Source organism: Sorex fumeus, unplaced genomic scaffold, assembly GCF_029834395.1.
Source record: "Sorex fumeus unplaced genomic scaffold, SorFum_2.1 ptg000098l, whole genome shotgun sequence".
Lineage (NCBI taxonomy): Eukaryota > Metazoa > Chordata > Mammalia > Eulipotyphla > Soricidae > Sorex > Sorex fumeus.
Window position 1 is genome coordinate 30,397,841 of NW_026606155.1, and position 22,505 is coordinate 30,420,345.

The following is a 22,505-nucleotide window of genomic DNA, read 5'->3' on the forward strand; positions in this document are numbered from 1 at the left end:
ACTGCCAGAAGTAATTCCTGAGTGCAGAGCCAGGAGTAACCCCTTAGCATCACTGGGTGTGACCCAAAAAGCAAATATATGTATGTGTGTGTGTGCGTATATATATATGTGTATATATATATATATATCTATGGGCTAGAGCGACAGCACATTGGTAGGGCGTTTGCCTTGCACACGGCCAACCCGGGTTCAATTCTTCTGTCCCTCTTGGAAATCCTGGCAAGCTTCAGAGAGTATCCCGCCCGCACAGCAGAGCCTGGCAAGCTCCCCGTGGCGCATTCGATTTGCCAAAAACAGTAACAAGTCTCACAATGAAGATGTTACTGGTGCCCACTCGAGCAAATTGATGAACATCGGGAGGACAGTGCTTTATATATATATATATAGTATATTAATGTATATATTATATATATATAGTCACAACATGTATACTTTTCTGGTGTAGATACATAAAAGCACAGCCCCATGTGAAAAGCAGTTTGTCAGTTTCTTATAAAGTTAAACATATACTTACCAAATGACCCAGCAATTTTGCTTTTAGGTATTTGTCAAAAAGAAATGAAAAATATTGTCAACCACATTTACACAAAAACCTGTATGCAAATGTTTATAGTAGCTCTGTTTATAATTGTCAAAAGTTGTCAAAACCCCAAATGTCCTTCAGCTGGTGAGTGGATAAACAAGCTGAAGTGCATCCATCAATAGAACACAAGCTAACATTTAAAAAGAATGGATTGACGACATATGCAACACCGTGGATGAATGGAAATGAAAAGAGAAAGAGTTAAACCCAGAGGCTATACATAGTATAATTCCACTTCTTTGATGTTTTGTAATAAGTAAAATTACAGAGGTAGAAAACAGGTTAGGGAAGGTTTTCAGAGCGAGGGACAGGGCATGGGGACATAGCTTGAAGGGTAGATATGAAAGAGGCACAAGTGAATTTTAGAGCTCAGAATTTTTATTCTTGCTCTATTTTTACCAACTTGATTGTGGCCCTAGGTTGTATAATTGCATGCATCTGTTAATGTTGGCAGAAATGTGTGCTTAAAGAATAAATTATACCTTAAATATTTATGACAGCTCAGTTAAAAGAAAGCAAAGCAAAATATTGTCAACCACAATTTCTCATTATATCCCATATTTTCACTTCCTCAGGCAAGTTCTCTCACTTTTGCTAGGTCGGGGGGTGGGGTCCTTGGTCTGGAACTCCAATGGAATCAGGGTCTCTGGGCTCTCATATGGAGCTTCTTCCACTATGTTTGGATTAGGTGCCCCCAGATTGTTGCCTCAACGGTTACTACTCTCTCCTGCCATCACTTTTCTATGGACATCCAGTATTTGAAGCTACCAGATTAAATAGCATCAGTAATTAATCAATTAATTTGGATAAGAAACATCTGTAGATTGGTATCTAAATTTCACAAAGCTCTATGCCTTCCAAGGTCCCTCTTTTTGCTGTAAGAGGAGACCAAGAACACTTTTGGAGGAACTATGCCCTGGGCTGTGTTCCACTATTGTAGAAGGAACTTGGTGTTTGTAGGCAAAATATTCCTGCTCTGGTAAGCAAAGAACTGGATCAAAGCTGAATCTGTCACATTCAGAGTGGCTTCCAAACTGCTCTCTGCACACATTCTGCCTTTTGTAGCGTTATAATGAAGACTCCTATGAAACTGCTGCGTTTTTGTTTGTTTGTTTGTTTGTTTTAGGACCATACCCAGCAGGGCTTGTTCCTGGCTCCATACTCAGGGATCACTCCTGACAGGACTCTGAGGACCAGACAGGGTGTTAGGGATCAAGCCTGGGTTGGCCATGTGCAAGGCAAGCACCCTACCCACTGTACCGTCTCCCCTGGAATTGATGTTTTATTTATCCATCTCTCATTTTTAGTTTTTTATTGTTGTTGTATTTTGTTTAGGGACTACATTGGTGGTGCTCAGAGCTTGCCTGCCTGCCTGCCTGCCTGCCTGCCTGCCTTCCTTCTTTCTTCCTTCCTTCCTTCCTTCCTTCCTTCCTTCCTTCCTTTTTTTTATTGAATCACTGTGAGATAGACCCTTGCAAAGCTGTTCATGATTAAGTTTCAGTCATACAGTGTTCCAACACCCATCCCTCCACCACTGTACATTTCCCAGCACCAGTGTCCTCAAGTTCCCTCCCATCACATCCCACCCCCCAGACTGCCTCTATAGCAGATGTTTTTCTTCTCTCTGTCTCTGTTTCTGTCTCTCTCTCTCTCTCTCTCTAGCTCTTTGGGGATTGTGGTTTGCAATACAGATACTGAAAGGTTATCAAGAATATCCTTTTACTTACTTTTAACACTCTGTTTTTATCTAGCATGATCACTTCCAGCTATTATTGTCATACTGGTTTCTTCTCTAGCTTACCTGCCCTCCAACTCCCACACACCTGTGATTGATTCCAAACATTAACCAGTCCTCCTAGCCCCTGTTTTAACTCAAGGCTTCCTCCTGGCTCTGCACTCAGGGATCACTTCTGGTGGGGCTTAGGGAACTATATGTGGTGCCAGAGGTCGAACTCAGGCTGTTTGCGTACAAGCCAAGTGCCTTACCCACTGTACTATCACTCCAGCCTCTTCCCCAAAGAGGCCACACCTGGCAGTGCTCAGGATCATTTCTGATTCTGTACTTAGAAGTGGGCTGGAGCAATAGCACAGTGGGCACGGCATTTGCCTTACACGCTGCTGACCCAGGTTCGATTCCTCCGCCCCTCTTGGAGAGCCCAGCAAGCTGCAGAGAGTATTCCACTGACATGACAGAGCCTGGCAAGCTAACCGTGATGTATTCGATATGCCAAAAAAAAAAAAAAGTAACAACAAGTCTCACAATGGAGACATTACTGGTCCCTGATCGAGCAAATTGATGAACAATGGGAGGACAGTGCTACATTGCTACAGTACTTAGAATTGACCCATGTGGGTGGTTGACGAACCGTTTATGTTGCCATGATTTAATCATGATTAACCACATGCAAGGCAGGCAATCACCTTAACCCCTGTAATCTTGTGGTCTCAACCCCTATTTATTTATTTATTTACTTACTTACTTACTTATTCTTCAGTGCCCGGGATCCAACATAGGTAGGTCCTCACATAAGAAAGGCAACTACTCTGTTGCCGAGATAGATCTCCAGCTTTTTTCATCTTCATTTTAAGTATTTTTTAGAGTGAAGGCTTTGTTTTTTAGTTTTAAAGTAAAGTGGCATATATTGTACTATTTTTGACTATATTATTTTTTAAATTTTAAGTTATTGGGGCAAGGGATGTTGTTCAAGTGCTTCAGCACGTGCCTTGGGCTTAATCCCCAGCATTGAATGACCCTCCTTCCAATCCCACGGGAGTGGCCCCCACAACTAGCAAATTAATTAATTTAAGGGTATGATCCCTTTCACCTAAAATCTCTCTAGTAAAGATCTGCAGTTTTTGTTTATTTGTGCTCTATAAATTGGACCTAGACTATCCAATGGGCCATATAGCCTGTGCAATATCATTTCTTTAGGTTGAAATTTCTCCCACATTATTTAAATCACTATATATCGTTAACAACAGCCAAAGTGACCAATGCAACAAATTCTATCGACAAACAACCAGTGCCTATAGAAGACAACTTTGGCGCTATGGAAGAAAACAGCTGCCATCTCTTTCTTTACAAAAACTTTGAAGAATGTCTTTGGTGTTCTGACAAAGGAGTCAAATTAGTTCAAGGACAAGTCGGTGTAGGCTAAATACAGACTGGCCCTTGACTTAATCTCCTTCTCTGCCCCTTGACCTCTAAATCCTCAGAATTGTCAAAACACGTTTTGAGAAGAATTCAGAGCTGAGTATTATCAGCAGGAACTGTCTGGCTGTGCTCCCTGTGTGCAGAATTCAAGCCAATAGTCTCTTTAATTGTCATCAACCCCAAGCCATAGAAGCTCTCCTCAGCCCTTGGCAGGGTGACGTCATTATTATGATTCTTCCTAGACTTTTCAAGGAGTGAATTAACATTTATGCATGCAGTCTTTAAGGACTATGGAATGGAGATAAATGATGGTAAGATCCAGTCCCCCAGTATTGAATATGTGTCCATTACATACCAGCTACCTTGCTGGTGTCAGGGATACAACTCACGAGACATAACGAGAGCTTTCCTTGGACTCAGAGTCTGATGGTGTCTATAAGTAAGCAGCACCAAATAAAAGCAGGTGGTGACTGCCTTGGTTCCTTCAGGATACTGTAACAAGTAGCACAGCATGGAGGAGTTTATGAACAAAACAAAACCATTACAGTTCTGGAGAGTGAAAGTTCAGCACCTTCTGCTCAGTGTCTACTCACTGGTTCATAAGACAGTGTGTGTCCACTATGCCCTCACATGACCAAGAGGAATCTTTCTGAAGTTCTCTCTCTCTCTCTCTCTCTCTCTCTCTCTCTCTCTCTCTCTCTCACACACACACACACACTCACACACACTCACACAAACATACACTCTCTCTCACACACACATACACAAAATTAATGATGGGTGTAACTTGGGTGACTTGGAAGGGGGCAGCTCCCAGGCTCTAGGCTCTGAGGAATGCAGAACCCGCCACTGATCCAGGGGTCACAATTAGGAATGCACGAAACACCACACTTTTCAGCCACCCTGTCTTCAAATACATCCACGTTCAACTTGGTTAAGCTCCACATCTTAGAGATATGGGACTTCTAGCAGCTGAGGAATTTGAACTTGTTTTTTGATAGAGCTGGGGAGTCTTATGTGGCACCTTTCTACAGCTGCGTATGGATGGATATGATGAGTTGCCCAAGGTGGATCCTGGTCACTGAGTCCGGGAGCTTTGCCAAAGCAACTTCCACACCTATTGAAGCCTCAGAAAGGGGATGGCAGGAGTGCAGGTCTGAATATTCACTAGGAAGGTCTCTGGAATCTTGTTAATAAGGCATTAATCTTCATTCCCCTTGAGGGCCAGCGCTCCAGAGGCTCAGCTTATAATACCCTCCCACCAGGTATCAGGATTTCAACAAAGGAATTGAGACACGGTGTAGAAGGTGAGATGGATGAGAGGAGGTCACTAAGATCAAGATCATAAAGGCAAAAAAAAATCATAAAGGCCAGAGAAATACTACAGGGGTTAAGGAGCTTGCTTGCCTTGCATCCCACCACTCCCATTGTTGTTTTGAAGAGGTAAGTCTGAGAACCTATAGGTGACATCCAGATGCCAAATGTGATGTCCTGGAAGGTCTGAGCTAGAAGACCTTCAAACATCGATGACAATGAACATGACCATCTGGGGAGAGACCAAGGTCCTCAAGAGCGGTCAGATACCAGAATCATTATGTCAACAGTATAGCCACTGAGTGCAAATCTTGGGTGTCCGAAAGCAGCCAACCAGGTTAGTGCCGCTCTCCTAGATTTTACAGGGATCTGGTGGGGAGCTATGCAATGAAAAGTAAATCAGTGCTGGGAAAAAAGTTTAGGGACAAAAGCCCCAAATGGAATCATTTATGCTAAGCTCTCCAGTTAGACTTAATATCTAACCTGAATTGCAATTTTGATCTCCCCCCAAACTGGAATTCCTTCCTTCCTTCCTTCCTTCCTTCCTTCCTTCCTTCCTTCCTTCCTTCCTTCCTTTCTTCCTTCCTTCCTTTTCTTCCTTCATGTTTGGACCATGCTGGAGTTATTCAGGAGTTACCCCTGACTTCACTTTCAGGAATTACTGCTGTCTGTGCTCTGGGACAATATGGGAAGCCAAAAATCCAACCTGGATTGGCCACATGCAAGGTAAATGCCTTATCCACTATACTATCTCTCAGCACAAACCTGGAATTTTAAACTAACCAATCTATAATTCCCAGGTCAGTTCTAGGGAGGTAATCTGTAGAAGAATTCCTACCCCATGCCTTCATCTAAGGGAAGGTGACTTTGTCTGAAATAATCTTTCCCATCCTCCACCCCAAAATCTAATCCAAGGCCTCACACATGCCTGAAATAATCTTTCTTTACTTTTGTTGATTAGCTTTTCCTACTCACTTTCTGATCACAACAACCTTCTGTTTTATACAACTCTATAGTACCTTTCTACTTGATAGATGGGATGATACCTGAATAAAATCAACTAGATCCTCAAATTTATTTGAGTTAATTTTGTTGTAGTTGTTGCATTGAGTCACATCTGGCTCTGCTCTGGGTTTACTCCTGGTTCTGCTCAGGGATCACTCCTGGAAGCATGAAAGGTAATTTTGTTTTTTAAAATAAGGACATACCAGGTTCTATGGAAATATTAAATGTGAAACTAATCTATCCTTAGAAAGCCCAGGAGGACTTCCTTAAGGAGGCAAAGGTTATACTCCAAATGACTAGAAGAAAAGTGGTGTGAATGGTAAGTAGTTTCAGAGGAGAGACCACTCAGGGTAGAAGGATCAATATGTGGAAATCTCAAAAGGCAAGGGAAATGTGGTCCTTGGGGGAAAGGTAAGACATTTTGCATGTCTGGAGAATAGAGGATGAGAGAGCAGAAGCAGAAAGATGAAGAAGGCTGACAAAGAAGCCAGATAATGAAGGGGGGCCTTGTTTGCCAATCTATGAAATTTAAACTTTATCTTGAGGTATTTTAGAGGGACTGACTAGTTGAATCAAAGCAGTGAAGGTATTTTATTCCTGCTAGATTGGTTTGGCTATTAAGTAGAGAACAAGTAGCTCTTGGATGCAGTCAGTCTTCTTAGGAGACCTTTGTCCTAATGAGAGATACAGAGCCCTAAGTAGGGAAGCACCTGCAGAGGGAGCTAAGAGCATTCCAGAGTAGCTGATTGAGCAGATGAGATGATGAAGGTCCTGGGGCACATCAGAACCGTTGATTGATCAGATGAATCCATGAATGTGGAAGGAATGTTGGGGATTAAGAGGCCTGATGTTCAGGTCTCCCACCAGAGACGGATATAGATTAGACAGAGACTAAAGCAGTAGTCTAGTGATAAAACTAAACTAGAGAAAAAAAATTTAATCTGTGGTGGCTCAATTGTTTGTTTGGTTTTGGTTTTTGGATCACACTCAGTGGTACTCAGGACTTACACCTGCTTCTGTGCTCAGGGATCACTCCTGCCAGGGCTAGGGGAATTCCCACACAGACCTAGGGTGGGCAAAGATCCCAGGGTGCTATGCAATCCCTTGCAAAATCTTCTCAATATTTATAATAAATAAGCCTGTCTAAGTGGAAACTTTGCTATTTTGAATATGCATTTAATACACAACCTATCAAGCATCATAGTTTTTTGCCAAGCATACTCAGGACATTTACATTAAACTACAATTGCACAAAATCATCTAACATAAGGCTTATTTTCTAATGAAGTGTTGAATATCTCATGTAATTTATTAGCTACTGAACTGAAAGGGAACAGCAGAATGCTGTAGCTCAAAAGTTGAAGCACCTTTTTTACAGAATGCTTATCACTTTCACACCATTCCAAAGACTAATACATCCTAAACTGAATCATGGAAATCAGGGACTGCCTGTAGTTTCCCTTCACCCTCACATTTGTAAGCAATCTCTTTTGTTGTCATTTTGTTTTGTTTCGTTTTGTTTTAGGGCCATACGGGCTTACTCCTGGCTCTGCAATCAGGAATTACTCCTGATAGTGCTTGGAGAACCATTTGTAATGCCAGGAATTGAACCTCGGTTGACTGTGTTCAAGACCTTTATTAAAACCTCTTGGAGTGATCCTGAGTGATTTGAGATTGCCAACTGAATCCTGCTGAAACTTTCCCATTCCCCTGCCCTGCCCCCATCAAAGATAGTCAGAGTAAAGAGACATGTGCAAAGGAGGGGTCTGTCTTCCTGAGCACTTTTGCTTGAGAAGTTTGTTCCTTAGGAAAAATAATGGACTTGTTGAGAATTTTATTTTCTTTTTCACAGCAGAACAATGCTCATTTAAAAACAAAAATTTAAAAACTCACTTGAATCCCATTTTCTAGAGACAAATGCCATTAATGTTTTTGCTGTATATCCTTACGTGCATTTCTTTTTGCTTTTTTTTTTTTATGGTTTGGAGCCACAACCAGTGAGGTGATGCTCAGGGGACACTCTTGGCTTTGCATTCAGGAATAGCTCCTGGCAGTGATTGGGAAATGATATTGGGTTCGAGAGATCAAACCCAGCTCAGCAGTGTGCAAGGCAAGCACATTACACAGCTATACTATCTCTTCAGCCCCTCCTCTACACGTTTCTTACAGAGACTAGAAAAGTAGTAGTTGATCATTTTATCACTGGATGGAAGTCTTGGAGTTTTCTTCCCATGAGACTTAGATGACCCCTTTTAAAATGGTGTCAGGGCAGTCTCCTAATTGCTTCCACAGCTGTGGGCTGCACATAGGTTAGGACCACTGCAGAATATTCTGGCATCTCCTTGCAGGAACATGTTAGATTTTTTCAGTAACAGGTGGAAAGATCACACAGCACATCACCATTTATAAATGATTTGAACTGGACAGGGAGCTGCACGATTCCCTTTTTGTTATTATTTTCCAGTTCTTTTTATTTGTTTGGCTTTCTGACTGCACTTGATGGTGTCCAGAGCTTATTCCTGGCTCTGTGCTCAGGATCACTTGAGTGTGCTAGGGATAGAACCTGGGTCCACTGCATGCAAGGCAGGCACCTTATCATCTGTATTATCTCTCTAGTACCCTCCCCCCCTTTCTGCAATTCTTAATTATGAATCTCTGAACTGAAAATTCAGGTACAACGAACTCAGAGGGGTTTCTGCCTCCATATAAACAAGTCCTTGAGAATCAGCGGCAATACATATGAGCGCCTCCCTTGAATAGCTAGGATGACTCACTCCTGTTTGGAGACTTTTGTTGTTTTGGGGACACACATGGCAGCGGTGCTCAGGGATTACTCCTGGTGGGCTCAGGGAACAGAGAGGTGCTGGGCATCGGCTGCATGCCCTACCCATTCTGGCCCCACTCCTGGATAAATTAAAGATTCTCTGGGAGCAGGAGCTGACGCTCAGCGGAGTTCTTGTAACATCACTTGAACACCTGTTCTTGAGACTCTCCTACCCCCTTCAACCTCCGCCACCGACATAGTGCGATCCTAAAGGTCGTGGACATCTGGAGTTACATCTCCTAGTCAGCAGCTGCAGCCACATCCCGCCCATCTCGACCCAAGAGGGATTACTTCACAGATTAAAAAAAAAAAAAAACTGCAACGACTGGGATATCAAGAGGGCAAAATGAAAGAGAGGGCAAAGTCGCAGCAAGTAAACTTAGCATTTGAGGCGGCCAGTTACTCCCCTAGAATCTCCACCCAGTAACCCGGGCCCCGCGCCTGCGTTCCAGACAGAGCCGGGCTCCAGGAGCCTCAGCTCGCTCCACGTGTCCTGTCCTCCCAGCAGCCTCTACTGCCTGGGGAGGAAAATCTCCTGACAACTCGCGGTCTGCGGACTACAACTCCCAGAAGACACCGCACAGGCCCTTTCCCCGCCCCTCCACGGGGCACGCAGGCGCTGTGGGCTTCGTCAACAAGCCGGGCTGGCGGAGACCGCTTGCAGTTCCTTGTGGGATTTGTAGTTCTTCCGGTCCACATTGGGCCGTCAGTCAAAGGGAGCAGAACTACAAGGCTCAGCGGCCCCAGCGTGACGAGTCGGTCACGTGGCGGGGGGCCGACCGGGCGTGCGTGCCGCCGTTGATCCGGTGCTGCAGTGAGGAGGTGGTTCTCGCCCGTGTTGTGTGTGTGTGTGAGTGAGTGAGTGAGTGAGCGAGTGAGTGAGTGAGTGAGTGAGTGTGTGTGTGTGGAAGGGGGGACTCGGCTCGTTGTTGTCGGGGACTTCCCCCTCCCCTTCCCCTTCCCCGCCGCCGCTGCAGTGGCCGCTGCCTGGGCCGTAGGAAATGAGCGATAACGATGACATCGAGGTGGAGAGCGACGTGAGTCCCGGGGCTTCTTCCTTCCCGTGCGGGTTGTCAAGCGGGGACAGCGGCCAGGGCTCCCAGCCGGGCGCCAGCGGGAGGGGGCCGGGCCGCCGCTGCCGCCTGCCCCTTCCCCCCACCCCCTCCCCGGGGCCGGGACCGCCTCCGTCGCGCTCCCGGCTCGCTCCCCGCCGGGCTGCTGGCCGGAGCGGCCTGTTGGGACCGGTGGTGGGGAGGAGACACGCGGCCGCGGGGACCCCCGCCACTTCCCTGGAGAAGGGTGCTGCGATCTCCCTGCTCCCACCCTGTCCTGCTCGGGGAGGGGGAGGGTGCCAGGCGCGGGTGGGGGGTGGTGGTGGTGGACTGATGAGCTGTGCCCGGGATCCCATTGTCCGGATCCGGGGGGTGGGGGTAGGGGACGGTGCCCAGAACCTGTCCCCTCGGTGTGCGACCCGCATCCACTGGTGACCCCGCGGGTCCTTGCTGGGTGAGGGAGGGCGCGGGAGGCTGGCCAGTGCGCAGATGCCCCGAGCTGCCCCCCCACCCCCGTCCCGTCCCGGGGTGCGGGAGGAGGACCGTGCCCTGGACCCCCTCCGACCCTGGTCGGATCTCGGAAGGCGGAGCGGCCCTCCGCACCCCCCTGCCCCGCCACCGGATCCCGCTGAGGGGGATGGGGGCGTGGGGAGGGAAGAAGGGGGGCGCCGGGCCGACTCCCCCACCCGTCGCTTCCTCCGCCGCCGGCATTTTCTTTCTTATTATCGACTGCGAAGTGTAAAAATAACTTCTATATTTTCTATTTTTTTTTCTCTCTTATTTCAGGAAGAGCAACCGAGGTTTCAATCTGCGGTACGTCTCCTACTCTCCATTTCATTTTCATTTCCGTTCAGTTCTAGTTCTTTTTTTGGGCGGGGGGGGGCTCGAGAGAAAGCCTTCTAGTTTTTTTATTTTTATGTGATTTTTTTTTCTTGTTTTGTTTTGTTGATTTTTTTTTCTTTTATTTTTTTTTTAACCATAGCAAACTCTCCTGTTCCTCGCTCAGGTGAGGTGGGGCTTGATTCTGGGCGGGGCGGGCTTACAGATCGCTCACAGTTTTCGATTCTCAGGTGGTCAGTTTAGGTGCCTGCAAAAGTGCCCGGCACGGGCAGCGAGGACAGAGGAGCCGTATGCATAGAAGGGAATCCTGCTGTTTGTTCAGATCGGCAGGTCCTTGGCTCAGTGTGAAGTGGGCAGTGAGAAGTGCGTCCTTCTGGAGTGAACAGGGCATTATTTCTAGGCTGAAAGTGGTTAGGTTTGCCCTGGGATAAGTGGATTCTCAAACGTCTGCATAGTTGTGTGAAGCTGGAAGATCCATGTAATAAGCACTTAAGTCATGTGACTGCCGTAGACCTGTAGTATCTAGCAGAGCCTGGTATTAGTCTCGAGAAGAAACTGGGAAAAGTGGAAGAGCCACGGGAAAGTGACACGTACCGTTTATTGTGCAGGCTGGCAATGTTTTGAGTTGAAAGGAGAGCGTTTAAAAGCAGAAATTCGGTGGCAGTGGCATCGCAGAAAGGGTTACAAAAGGGCAGTGGATGACACTGTGCAGTGGGATTGATACTGTCTCAGAATGTTGCTGATACTCAAGTTTGCAGTAGATTTTTCTTTGAGTTTGGGTGGAGACGGATCTTGGGTCTTAGGAGCCTGAGAAAGAACGGTTTTTTTTTCCCACCAATCAAAACGGAAAAGGAAAAAATAGAAACAAGATAAGTGTGAGTCAAAGAAGCGTATCCTAGTTTCAATTGCTCGGCACATGGGATTAGGATGAAATTTTATGACTCAGAATTCAGATGTGAACCCTCCACACACGCAGGGGGGAGGGGTGGGTTAGGGATACAGTAGAGAGAAGAGGCAACAGTGTACGGGAGAGCACTTGCCTCTCCTGAAATGGCAGCCTCTAAATGCCAATGAGTTGTTTACATGGGAATAAGGCTTTGGTGTTTCCAGATGGCTGATTTTAAAAAAAAAAGTTCATAAATTTATGTTTTTGAGGTGTTTTGTTCTTTTTTTGCCCTTTTTTTTTTTTTTTTTTTTTTTTTTGTGCTAAAGGATTGAACTGCAGAGCCTCACACATGCATGGCATTTGCTCTACCACCAAACTGTATCCCTGCCTAGTTTTGAATTTTAAAATGACGAATGAGACATTCAACTTGTTAAAATTTGTAGGATGTCACTTTAATACCTCATGTCTAATAAGTTAGATGGCCACAGAGCAAAAGAAAGCTCACCTGTGCCTGCTCTTCATTAGATCATGCAAACATTCTTCGGATTGTATAAGCATAGAAGCAATTAAATACAGTATTATTTGAGAGCTGATGTTAACTCAAGGATGCAGTCGTTACCATGGGTCTAAAAAATAGTCACTAAAAATACAGTAGTTTTATTTCTCCTTGAAGTAATAAGATAAACAATATTTATTTGAAAAAAATTTTAATGTAGTTACTTTAGTTCTGAGTATGAAAAAGGAGTTTCATGTTTGAGAGCCAATCTGTTTAAAATAATTTTTTCCTTCAGTTATAAAATATGTCCCAAGGTTTAATTAACCAGAGTTGGAAGATAGGGTTTAGTCAGGCTTCTTTTGCAGAATTATTTGAATTGAATGTTGACTTTCTAGTGAAAGGATTTTTTTTCTTTTTAAGCTCACTTATTGAAGGCAGTGTGCTTTCAAAATCCTTGTCTATATAAGTGTTGATATAAATTGGTTTATTTTTTTTTTCCTGGCTTTTTTGGGTCACACCTAACGATGCTCAGGGATTACACCTGGTCTGCACTCAGGAATCCCTCCTGGTAGTGCTCGGGACCATATGGAATGCCATGTATCGAACCTGGGTCAGCTGCGTACAAGGCAAACCCTGCCTACTGTACATTCACTATGGCCCCAAATTGGTTTACTGACTTGAAATGTTTTCACTCTTGTAGAGTGCTATTTTCCTTCTTGTATCTGATTTATTTATTTGGTTTTATACCCAGCGGTGCTCAGGGTTTACTCCTGGCTCCAAGCTCAGGGATCACGCCCAGGCGGAGAACCTTATGCAATGCAGGGGATAGAACCTGGGTCAACAGCTTGCAAGGCAGGGGCCTTCCCTTACCTTCCAGGCCCCCTATCTGGATATTTTTAATTTAGTGTTTAGGTGCCTAAGATTTTATTCATTCATTTGGGGGTGATGGAAGTGGGCAGAGGAAGTGCGTTTGAATTTATTTTACATATTACTGAGACTTTGTTTTGTTTTGAAACCACTCAGCTGCTCAGAGGCTGCTGTGGTGCTGGGGATTGGATTTAGGGGTCCCTTATGCAAAGCATATTCACTAGCCCCTAGATCTGTTTTCCTGGTCCTGTTGAGACTTTTTCCTTTTTCTTTTATTTTTTCTTTTTCTTTTATTTAAAAAAAAATTTTTTTTAGAGCCCAAAGTCATAGGCATGTAAGACAAGCACCTTGAGCTGCATCTGTGCCCCGTGCATGTCCCTCCCTGCCCCCCCCCCCCACACACACACTGAGGTATTTAAATGCTGTCTGGCCCAAGGTGACTGTAGTAACATCAAGAGAAGCAAGAGAGGTATTTAGATATTTTAGGCAAAATTTATAGTATATCAGGCAGTCATCAAGAAGATGCAGAATAAAAATTTCAAGGTTTTTTTTTTAAACCTGTGAAAAATTTTGTTACTAAATAGTGTAAATAATAAGTATATGTTTTTAAAGTTTGGAAAAAAGTGATTCTTACACTTAGCCTTAGTTCAGAAATGGATGTGGATTGTAAAAAAAAAATGTAGGACTAGAGGAGAACTTTTATTTATTTTTTAAACTTCTGTGTCACACCCAGCGATGCTCTTGGCTCTGCACTCAGGAATTATTCCTGGCAGTGCTCTGGGGAACATATGGAGTGTAGGGATTGAACCCAGCTCAGCAGTGTGCAAGGCAAACACCCTACCCTACTGTCACTTTAGCCCCTAGAAAAGAACTTTCAAAGAGTTGGTGGGAAAAGCTCTGAATTCATGTTTTAACTACTCCTACATAGAGTAGTTCTGACCTTACTACATTGAAAATGTAGAATGCCCTGTTAGAACAGAATAGGAAGTAAAGCTAATTGTAACAGAAAGTGAAACTGATTTGACGAAAAGGGAAAACATCTTTAGTGACCAGTAAACTCTGTTAAAGGAAGTAATCCCTAAGTACATTTTAATTATGAATTTAATACATCCTAGATTCCAACTGATAATGTGATGATGTTACCTTCTTTTTTGAGCAAAAGTTGCATTTTTAAAGATAATTTTCTGAAGCAGGTATATTGTATGAAAGTGATTCTTCTGTTTTATTTCTGTTTGGGAAATCCCTTTTGGAGAGAATATAAATATATGTATAAGAATATTAGAAATACAGAGTTAGTTTTTCCCAAAACCCCAGGTTTTTTTTAGCTTACTGTCCTTCGTGAGAGCTGAAGATGTAGCAGGTATACCTGTTTGGGGGACTTAAAAACACTGTAGTTCCATTTCTAGGTCTTTATTGTATGAAATTTTTCTTTGATTTTTTTGGCAGCCCACATGGCTATGCTCAGGATTTACTTTTGGCTCTGCTGGGAAATCACTTCTAGTTGCGCTCAGGGACCATATGTGGTGCTAGGATCCAAACCCAGTCAGTTACGTGTGAGGCAAGCACCTTACCCACTGTACTATCTCTCTGCCCCTCTGTTTATGAAATATTTTTAACTTCTCAGTGTTCTTTGTTTCTTCAGGAATTGTAGTATATTCTTAAGGGAGTGGGCTTGGTTGCTTTCGAGATTGAGAGTTATTCAGGAAACTGCTATTGTACGTGGCAGGAGTGCTGCGAGATAGGTGGTATACTTTGTGTCTGTGAAGAAAATTGACAGATAACAGAAATGTCAGGCTTGACTCTTAAGTGTTCTGTTTGCTAGAATATTGGATGTTCTCCTGCTTGTCTTTTCAATGGGCCAATAATGAAGTAGTTGAGAAAGAATAGAGTTTTGCTGTCAACGAAAATTTCTTGATCAAGACATCCTTACTCTTTTAAATAATTCTCGTTATTGACTTTTTTTGTATAATGGTGTTCCTATGTAATGTTTGGCAGTAATAATTTAAAAAAACTTTAAAGACACATGTTCTAGATTTTAGGAATGTTTACTAGGCGTTCAAGATGAAGAGGAATTGGGAAGTTACCAAAGCTTCCAACCTTTTTGAGTTTCTCATCTGGATACCCATTATTTCATGTTGCCATTTTCTTGTTGATTAACATTAATATTACTTAGAAATTCAGTTTTATTCTACATTACGTCAGAAGTAACAGGTTGACATTTTCTGATGTTTTGAGTCTGTATTTTCAGTGTCAGTGTTTAATAACTAATAATCACAGAAACACTTTTCCCTACAAAATACAACGGTTACATTAATTAAGAACAGTAACAATTCTGTTCAAATTTCCTATATGCTGAGAATTTTCTATATTGGAATTGAGAAGACTCCCTTTATTACAGGGATAGGTATAAGATAGCCTGCAAGAAATGGCATTGATCTGGAGAAGTGTGTGCATATTTGAATAATGTAGCACTTACTTCCCCATGCTATATTTGCTACTTATAGAACGTGTATGAAGTAAGACTGCTGACTGGTATAATGCCTCAGTGACAATATATTTTCTATGGAGTGAGTTGGAAGTAATTTTAAAAGATTGACTCCAGTTTTGAACAGAACTTAGCTTGAATAACCTGCTAATTTAGCAATTTTCTGGCTAACAAAAAAAAGTACTTGCTTTCAACATTAGCAACACTGAAAATGCATGTGCTTGTAGTATGAGATTTGGGCTGCCAATGTGAAAAAGTTTGGTAGAAATAAAATTGAGGTACCAAAGAAATAAAACCTTTGGCAGAAATGGCAAAGCTGAAAGAGATTTGAAGCTAGAGTTTCTGTTTAGCATGTGTGGGGCCATTCTTAAGTATCACTCACCCCTTTAGTACTTCTATTAGCCTGGGATGCCCCAAAGGAAGGATTTCCTGGTAGAATTCACAATTCTAGTTTGCAGAATAGCATACTATCATTGCTCATATGGGATATATGGAAAGATATCTGGAGGCCTGCTGTCAGTTCAAGAATACTTCCATTATCTCCTAGAATTGAGCCCAGTTCCATGTGGATGCTTTCCTAGAAGGCTAGAACCTATTTTTGTTATCTGACATTTTTCTCGGTATAGGGGAGAGAAAGATAGTTTATCCTTTTTTATTTATTTTTTGGTTTTGTGCCACACCCCAGTGATACTTAGGGCATATTCCTAGGTCTGCACTCAGATCACTCCTGGCAGGGCTAAGGGTCCTGATTGATGACATGAACAACAAGCACCTTATCTGCTATACTATCTCTCTGGCCCCTAGTTCATCTAAATTAGCTTCATTTTAGACATTTGGCATTTTCTACTCATTTTGATTTTGTCAAAGGCTCTCAGATGCCTTATCCTGGCTGGGGGTGTCCACCCAGTTTTTTTTTCCCCTTCATTTTGGACTCTTGTTCCTTTCAAAAGGATTGCCTTGCAAGTGAAGAGAGTTAACAAGGGATTGATCAGGCTGGCAGTGGCCCTCGAGTCAAATGAATTGAGGGTTAGCCAGGAGAACAGTGTTAAAGGTCTATAGATGGATCTGTAGTTTGGAAATATTTCTAAAACAACTCTCAGCTTCTTGTAAAGGTCTTTTACATGTTTTTGCAAGCCACTAGGAATTGTCATTAAGTTCATAGTTGCCTAAATTTAGGTATGTTGGTTCTGTACGTTTTTGTCTGTTTCTTTCTTTTTTTTTTTTTTCTTCTTTTTTGTTTTGTTTTGGGAGTTAAGCCCGGTGATGCTTAGGGGTGGTCACTTCTGTCTCTGCATTCAAGAATCAACTTCTGGCAGTGTTTGTGGGACCATATGGGATGCCCAAGATCAAACCTGGGTCGGCCACATGCAAGACGAGCACCCTCCCCACTGTGGCCAGCCGCTCAGTTCCATGTATTTCCAGCTTGCTCTTTCAAATGAGACTTGGGGAGGAGAAACTACCCGATTGCCACTGTTTCTGAGAGCTTTAAAAACCGGTTCATCATAGCAGGTTGGGGATAAACATGGCAAAAGGATTGGTCTAAGATTCCACTCTTACACTAGTTAAATTGGACCTGGAACTGCCACAAAAATTCCATCTACTGCTTTGAGAACAACAGTCCCAAGCCCAATCTTTCTACCAGGCAGTGGACTGCTGCCTTCCCTGTTGAGCCAACTTCTCAGACTTGGCTGGCTCCCCAGATGAGAAGCCAAGATTTCTGCTGATGGTCCACAGCCAAATTCACTTACAATCCTCTAACGGAAAGACTTGTCCATTTGAGTCCTTTCAGGGCTCAGTGAATGGGAAGGGAGTAGAGCATTGTGGGGATGATTTTGGTGTTAGATTATACTTGGCTCCACCCCTGTAGCACAGGCCTCTGTGAAACCAACAGCTTGGTTCTAGCTGTTTGTGATTTGCAAGACTCTCACCAAAAGAAAACAATTTGAATTTTATTTATATCAGTAAAAGGGATTGTTGGGTCGCTGGTGTCACTGCTTCTGTGCACAACTATTAAGCTGGGAGGAAGGCCAGGAATCTGGGTGATTTAGGAGATCATGGAGTGTCTTGGGCTGCTGCTGAAGGCTAAAGTCTGAACATTAATTTGCATATAAATAAACCTTTTTAGGGAGTTAGTAGCAAACAGCAATGGAGAGATGCCAAATACCATCATCTCTTAGCCTTTTAGCTTTTTAAATCCAGGTTAGAGCATGGTTGCATTTACCAGTGTAGGAGCAGTGAGTTGAAAAGGGTTAGGTGCTCAGTTCAGTTCCCTCAAGCTGTTTTGTACTACTGTTAGCAAGTAGCTATATTCTTGCTGTTTACTCGCTGCTGGCCTTGGGCTATCTATCTGGTGTTCTCTCAGTTTCCTTTAAATTCCAGATATCCCTGGAGTTTAGAAAAGCTCATTGTATAGTGAATTCAGAGATTTAGAAATGCTTTGGGGATCTGTCCTGAGAGTAAGTAAATGTGCTGCTTTGAAGAATCCTGTCTCTGAGAGACCCCAAAGCAACTAAAATTGCCATTGCTTCTTCCACCCTCCTGAAATCATCTTTTTCACAGGACAGTTCCTTGTCTTCATAGTAGATTTTTGTCTGTAGGGTTTATTGAATTTGAGGCATACTTGTGCAATGCCTAGCTATTGACTTGTTGCTTCATTTTTTAAATTCCTGATACTCTTTGTGGATACTGTTAAAAAACTTTCTCAATTTACCATATACAGACTTCTCTTTAGGTGAGCTCAGTGCAGCTTTGTGTATTCAAGGTAAATTCTCAGGGTATATTATTTTGCATAAGTCTCAAAGTACAGATGCGATGAAGTTCTTGGTTTAGGTTCAGTATGCTTTCGCATTTCATTTGGAGGGAATACCCTTTTTGTGGGGACCTTCTGCAGCTCCCTTATAGTTTCTTCTGCACTGTCTCATCCTCAAAGCCAATATATTGTGCAACTCTTGATTTGTTGGCAGTCTTTTGCTCTGTAGTTGATTGTTCTTTGTGATTCTGAGGGCAGGATAAAGACTTTGGTTTGAGGGTATTTAAATGCTGCCAAATAAGCTTGCTTTGCCATAGGTGCCTGAGGAAATTTATTCAGAGCATGTGGACGTCAGAAGATTGCTGTCTAAGAACTAACCTTTCTGGCACAGCCTGTTTGAGGGGAAACCCTTGTACATGATAGCACACTAAAACAAAAACAAAACAAAAAAACCCAAGAGCTCAGAATGTAGCTGATGCTTATATCAGCTCTCTTATCTTGATCTCAGACCCATGCATCTGAATTTTCTAGAACTTTTCATTTCTTTTGTGTAATTTGGTGGGGAGGTCTTAAGCTTGTACTTTGTAGTGAGGTAGAGACCAGATAGTCTTGATGGTGGGCTTCACAGGAGAAGAAGCTTCCGACTAATGACCTGACTCCTGCTGTGGGGAGTCTCTTGCAGTGGGGGTAGTGATATTTTAGGAAAGGTCCCACTGTAGCTCTTCTTTGGTTATCTCCCAACCATGGACTGGCGGCTATTCTGTTACATAAGTAAGTGGTGGGGTAAGACATTTCTGGAGAGTCACACTTTGTCCCCATGAATAACTTTTATTTTACTTATGCATGAGCTGGATGCATCGAGCTACTTTGGATGTTCCTGTCGCAAGCCTTGCTCACCCCTTTCTCCCCCTTTAGCAGAGCCTAATTCTGGAGACTCCTAACTGCCCACCTCAATAATCCTTCCCAGTCCAATTGCCAGGGACTGCGCTGACAGCATAAACTTCCAGGCTGTACCCTACCCATTTGTAACAAGTTTGAGAAGTGACATTGCTAATATGCTCTCTCTTTCGTTCCTCTAGGCTGACAAACGGGCTCATCATAATGCACTGGAACGAAAACGTAGGGACCACATCAAAGACAGCTTTCACAGTTTGCGGGACTCGGTCCCATCACTCCAAGGAGAGAAGGTGAGTTTATTGAGAAAACTGATTGACTGCTGATTTCTTAGAAGGTGATATGGACTTAGCAGGATACTCATCTGCCTGGAAGGAGATGGTGTCAGAGATATTCAAGTGGCATGACTTCATTTTTAATTTTTAGGATTGCCATCACACCCTTCTTACTATTGTTTGCCCTTTGCAACAGCATCAAATGAAGCTACTTATAAGACAAGTGCTAATTTTAAGATTAGCATTATTTGTAGTAAATTACTCATTCAGAAAATTATTTTAGTTATTCAGTACTATAGACCAACATTTCTTCATTAGGGGCCTAATGGTCCCCTTTGGGCCCCTAGGATATTCCAAGCGAAAATTTTATATAAATAGAGGACTAATAGCACAAGACTAGAGAGCCAACCTTTGGGACCATAAGAAGGAAACACGTTTGAAAGAGGACCTTGGTTGGAAAAGGCGGAAAAAAAAAACTAGTATAGAGAATAACTTCATAGTTATAGTGAGGTAACTCTTGAGAGTCCATGAGTCAGAAATGCTCTAGAGCACCATGTGAAATTTTATTTTATAATACTTAATCTCCCAGGAATCTATATGAACCAGCCTGAACACAAATGATCTTCTGGTACCAGTAACTTTGATTACAAAGACTTGTAAAGGCATTTAGAGCAATGAGACAAGGGCTGGGGAGAAGCCCAAAGGACTCAGGTACATTATATGTACTTGCATGTACATTGTATGTACATTGTTGTATGCAGAGGCTCTGAGTTTAATCTCTGGAGCTCCATCTCTCCTCAGCACCCACTGGGATTGCCCTGGAGAGGTACTCCGTACCCCCCCCCAAAAAAGTATATAATTTGAAAAATTATTTCAGGAACTTGTAAAAAGACATGTTAATGTGAAATCGGAGGGAAAGTAATGCTCTCTTTCCTTGCCCTCTTCCCAGCCCGTTGCTTCACGGTAGGCTTTCACAAACTACTGTTTTCCTCGGAGAGATTGGGTGACAGGTGTAGAGGTGGAGTCCACATACAGAAAAAATCAAAGTTGAAAACTAACTGATCTGTGGGTTGAAGTATTCCTTGGAATTTGGGGAAAACACATTTGCTCAGTTCCGTCTTTGACATAGAGTGCATTTGACTGCTGTCTGTAGCAAATCAGTGATAACTGGTGGCATTTTGGGAAGAGGGACTTTATTTTTTTGATTCAGTGATCCACTGGTTTTGTTTTTTTCTTTTTCTTTTTTTTTTTTTGTAAAGAAAGTAGAAAAATTTATTGGGAAGTTGAAGAGGGAAGTAAAAGGGAAGAAAAGAAAACTCCCCATGTGGGTGTGGGGAGGAACTTAGCATAGGACTAAGTTCAGGAGCAGTCATTTTGTGAAGAAAAATATTTGCTCTTAGGTATGCTTTGACTAGGCCTCTATTTTAGCTTTCCAGTGGTCCTCAGTTTGTTTGGTTTTACAGGATTAAGTTTGGAACCATTGTGGTTTCATTTTGTTTATATTGCCATTCTGGTAAGTCATCTGCTTTTTCCTTATCTGAGTTGTAGCTTTCTACATGACTGAAGCATGGGAGAGGTCTGATCTTTATGAAAAAATAAAACAGGCCCTGTGAATAACTAGTTTTACAAAAGCAGAATTTGCCGTGGGGTAGGTCTGTTTGGTGTGGCTTTGGTTTAAAGGCTTTGGACCAAGATACTTGACCAGAAAGAACAACATTCCTAGGCACAACATTGTCTGAGCACCGCAGGAAATTTTTATGATGGAGAGAGAGACTCACCCTTTGAATCAAAGTACATAGGGGCAAGAATTATCTCTTGCACATGTCTGAACTACTCAGTCAGTGCTTATTCATATACTCTGTTACCAATTAATGCCAGTCTCAAACAGTGGTTTTCAGCCTTTTATACCTGCAGACCAGCTGTTGAAGACCATTATTTTCAAAACTTAAGTGGACATGAGCTGCCTCTCTAAGTCTCGAATCCAACCAGGACTCATGAGCAGGCAGTGTTTCAAAAGGTGGCCTGTCAGCCTCTGGAGGCAAACCTGGAAATCAGTTTATTGCATAGTCAGGTGACTGCCAGGAACACTTGGGGAAGTAGACCAGAGGAGTTCAAGTGTGTCCTTTTTCCTTATCTAGTTTACCTTGCAATAAAATTCTTCCTGAAGTCCCTGAAATCACACTGTCTTTAATTCCTTCTCCTTTCTTCAAGGAATTTTACAGTTGGAATCTGTTAGCCTTAAACCAAAAACTTCATTCTTTATTGTTGTCCGTCTATTTATCACTCATTGACTCCATTCAGACTAATATTTGTGAGATTTTAATATTTGCCAGATACTATTTTAGCTGCTTAGAATATAGCAGCACACAAGAAAAAAAAAGCTGGAGTTCCATCTGATGAGGAAAGGGTGAAAAATGAACTAATAATATATGTGGTACGCTAAATGCTGTGGAGAAAATTTTTAGAGAAGAAAGCATTGTAGTCTCCATTAGGACAGACAAGAAAGCTCTTTGGCAAGGCAGCATTTGAGCCTTAAAGGAAGTGAAGGAAAGGACCATTTATGCATCCTGCTAGCAATGAGCTTTCTAGGCCCAGTCAGAGTTGAGTGTCAGGAACCTGGCAGCTTTCCTCAGCCTGTCCCCCAAAATTCAGCCAGAGTGCCAGAGCAGCACAGGTGAAGGGATGGTGGGAGCAGATAGATAGCAGAAAGGTCAGAGAAGGAGCAGCTGACAGAAGAGCTGGTCAGGGTCAGATTTTTGATGCTGACCTAAACCCCCAATGTGGTAATTCACTAGATGGTGTTTCCCATGAGTTTTGTCCTCTATTAAAATCCAAATACTTCACACCCCGCCGCAGTAAAGGAATTGACTGTTAGCTCTGGTTGAACCTCCGCCTCTTCACATCAGCATTCTGTCATCTTAGTGGTTTTGTTTTTGTCTGCTGGCACCATCTCACAGGGACGGGCTGGGTCTCACAGTACTTCAGTCTCTCAGACTTCTGAGCCCTCTCTTTTTTGTCTTAAAATGCATACTCTGATCTGAAGGAAATTGGCTTATTCTAGATTTGAATTGTGGTAGTTAG

The 22,505-nt window shown here is 42.9% G+C and overlaps 1 protein-coding gene across 7 annotated transcripts in view; it reads left to right on the forward strand.

Moving 5' to 3' along the window:
- Positions 1 to 9,640: 9,640 nt before the first annotated feature.
- The window catches only part of MAX (MYC associated factor X), a 29,454-nt gene continuing 16,589 nt past the window's right edge, over positions 9,641 to 22,505 (forward strand). For 4 of the 7 annotated variants that reach the window (XR_008795069.1, XR_008795071.1, XR_008795070.1 and 1 more), the window contains exons 1-3: positions 9,643 to 9,917; positions 10,719 to 10,745; positions 19,335 to 19,442. Coding sequence is in view for 4 of the 7 variants with exons in the window: in XM_056133758.1 (XP_055989733.1) it covers positions 9,882 to 9,917; positions 10,719 to 10,745; positions 19,335 to 19,442 (171 nt within the window). In the remaining 3 variants the exon portion in view is untranslated. Of the gene's footprint in view, positions 9,918 to 10,718; positions 10,746 to 19,334; positions 19,443 to 22,505 lie in introns of all 7 variants that reach the window. The other 3 variants (XM_056133756.1, XM_056133759.1, XM_056133757.1) reach the window with 3 other exon arrangements.